Below are 2,996 nucleotides of genomic sequence, written 5' to 3'. Positions count from 1 at the left end.
TGCTGAGCGGGCTGCCCCAGGGCCTCACCCGGTGATTCTGGTAGGCGGTGACTGCGGTGAAACGTGTCTCCTCAAACACGAAGGTTTTGAAGTTCTCCTCCGCGTACTTCTCGCTGTCTTTGCGCGGGTCCACGAAGACCACGTGGAAACGCGGCTGGTAGCTGTGCATGGAGTTGAGAATGATCTGGAAGAGAGGCGGTGAGGGCCGAGCTCAGCTCCGCGGGGCCCAGACCGGCAGCGCACTTCCCTCCCGACAGCCCGGCACAACCCTGCACTCCCCCAAGGAGGCCAGCCTCTTAGGAGCCTCACCGCCAGATTCACAAGTCTGCTGCCCACCGCCCCACCCCACGGCCCCCCATCTTTTCCAGGGAAAATGCCTCCAGCAAAAGCCCAGAATAGGGTGAAGGGACCAGTGCGGCCCTCTCTCCCAGGCCCAGGCCCCTGACCCGTGGGCTGGCTCTCCCTGATCCGTCCATCATTCACACTCTGCCATGGCGCGGGTCAGCAGGGACTTCCTCAGCCTGCCGGGGGACGGGGGCGGTAGCTCAGGGGGCCACTCACATGGCCATTGTCATCCAGCAGATTGTTGGTCAGCTTGAGCTTGTCGAAGGAGACAATCTGCTTCATCCACTGGGCCCCCTTGGCCGGCGAGTCAGGGTGGTAGTGCACGCGGCCCGGCGTGGCGGGGGCTGCCTTCCCGGGCCCCCGCCCGGACGAGCTGTGGAAGGCGTACCTGGGCCGCGTGGGGGGCAGGGGGCCACGACACGCCGGGTGAGGGCCCTTGCCCCAGGGACCCCGAGGTGCCCCGAGGCTCCCACGGGGCAGATGGGGGGCTGCCCAGGGGGCCGCAAGGAAACCATCCCGACAGGCGGCAGGAAGCGCCAGCAGGGAGGCGGCCGGCCTTGGCGCCACGATTCGCTGCACGCGGGTCCGTCCGCCAGCCTGCAGCCTCCCGAGTCACCAGCTGGTGCGGCGGGGGGGGGGGGAGCCTGGATCTGGCCCGCCAGGGCCTAGGGCGCAGGGCGGACCGGGCTCTCTTTATTAATTGCTGTTAATTGTCCGGGCGGCCAGGCCCGCCCAGCGTAATCTCTCCCGGCCACCCCACCTTTCCTGCCGGCTCCGGGGCCGGCGTCCCGGGGAGGGGGTGGAAAGGGACGCGGACAAGGCTGGTGGGGAGCCCGGGCACGTCTGAGCCCCCTCAGGACCAGTCCCCAGAACTGCTGGGGGCGGATGAGACCTGTGGGGCGGGGGCTGGCGGGACCGGAGAGTTGGCCAGCGGTCACCAACGAGCATCCTGGGCCGCCCGCCTCCGCCCGCCGGGCCGGGCCGCACTCTCACCGGTAGCGCTTGTCATCCACGGGCACAAAGTCCATGAGGAGCATGTAGTCAGCCATGGGGTCCATGCCAAACAGCTTCACTTGGAAGGTGGGGAACATGCGCCTGGGGATGGCAAGACCCCGTCAGCTCAGGACGGGAGGACAGGCCTCCAGCTTCCAGCGGCCCAGGATGCAGCCTCCGGCCGGCCGGCCAGCCAGGACCCTGGTCATATCTCCCCTCACCCGGCTGCCTGACCGACCTGACTAGGCCCCTGCCCCACCAAGGGCGAGTGGATGGCAGGACAGCCTCTTGCCCCCCCACCCCGTTAGAAACACAGAAACGGCTAACAGCGTGCCAGCCGGGCCTGCAGGCCCTGACCTCGGCTTCTGGCTTCTTACTGCACCTCCGCCCGCGCAGACCCGGCCTAACTGCCTGCCGATGCGGCACTCTGGGGCCGGGTCAACCCAGGGGCCACAGCAACAGCAGTCCCAGGTCCTGGGCCGTCAGCAGAACCGCCCCCCCACCGCCTGATCTAAGCCATCGCTTTAAGCTCCCGGCTGGAACAAAGTGAAAGCAAGGCGGACAACCGGGGGATTCCAGGAGCCCCGGTGGCCTTGCCGCGGAGTCTACGCCTGCTTCCCCGGTTCCCCGCAGAGGCCGAGCTGGGGAGTCCACAGCCCTGGCCCTGAGGCTTCTCGTCGGGTCCTGGGGTTCTCCCCATCCTTCCTCGAGGACACAGGCAAGTTCCCCAGACACAGCTACTCCAGGCTGGCCTGGCCTGTGTTCTTGGGGTCCCCTGAGCTCCGACTCGTCCTGCACTCAATCCCAGCTCGGGCCGATGGCCGCCGGCTAGTCCAGCCCCGGTGCCGGCTGCCGGCTGGGAGGACAGCGTGCCCCCCGGCCCCCGCCCGCCTGTCCGGCTGCTGCCTCTTACAGGCACCTCCTCTCGGGTGGTGGGCTGACGCCAGCCCTCCTGGACAAGCCTCCCCTACCGCCCGCCCCTGCAGGCCAGAAGGGGCTGCAGAATGCTGGCTGGGCCGGGTGGAAGGCTGAGCGCCCAGGGCCAGCAGGAGAGCCTGCAGAAGGCCCCGGGCTCCCCGGGGAAGACGCCGTGACAGGGCAGGAGGAGCGCCGCGCGGGCTCTGCAAACAGGCCCTGAGCCCTCCCAGGCCGTGCGGATGCAGAGCCGGTGTCTCCTGTGTGCATTAGACACAGACCGGCACCCGCCTTTGTCTGCCGGTCACATCAGCTGCATCGCAAAACTTGTTCCCCTTCTCTCCGGGCCCTTCAAACAAACACAGGCCAATGGAAGGCGGCGGCCCCGTCAGCAGAGACGTAGGCCTGAGAAAACGGGGTGGCGGCCTCCCCATAACACAGCCCGTCTGAGAGGGTCTTAACTGTCCCAGAGCGGTTCCGACCCACTGCCCCGTTGCCGGGCGAAGCCTCCAACTAACCCGGGTGGACTGAACTAGGGAACCAGAGAGGGGAGTTTCCTCTGAAAAGTTTGGATCCACTGGGATCCGCCGGCTGGCGAGGCCCAGAAGAAATGAGCCGGCCCCTGCCTCAGGCCAAGGGTGTCCCGGGGCGGCGGGTGGACTCCAGGACTCCATGCTCCTCCCCTGACCCCTCCGCCGGTTCCCCAGGCGGCTGTCGCCGGAGCCGGGACCCCGGAGCAGAGA

General features: G+C 68.1%; 1 protein-coding gene across 1 annotated transcript in view; it reads right to left on the bottom strand.

The window, feature by feature from the left end:
- The window catches only part of LOC104987191 (T-box transcription factor TBX6-like), a 12,921-nt gene that overhangs the window by 7,882 nt on the left and 2,043 nt on the right, over positions 1–2,996 (bottom strand). Inside the window, exons 3-6 of the mRNA XM_010837996.1 lie at positions 2,080–2,194; positions 1,339–1,440; positions 562–733; positions 29–184 (exon numbers count right to left, since the gene is read on the bottom strand). Of these exons, the coding sequence (XP_010836298.1) occupies positions 29–184; positions 562–733; positions 1,339–1,440; positions 2,080–2,194 (545 nt within the window). The remainder of the gene's footprint in view (positions 1–28; positions 185–561; positions 734–1,338; positions 1,441–2,079; positions 2,195–2,996) is intronic.

Source organism: Bison bison, unplaced genomic scaffold, assembly GCF_000754665.1.
Source record: "Bison bison bison isolate TAMUID 2011002044 unplaced genomic scaffold, Bison_UMD1.0 scf7180017845965, whole genome shotgun sequence".
Taxonomy (NCBI): Eukaryota; Metazoa; Chordata; class Mammalia; order Artiodactyla; family Bovidae; genus Bison; species Bison bison.
The sequence above is the reverse complement of the archived record's forward strand: the minus strand, read 5'-3'. Positions and strand labels throughout refer to the sequence as shown.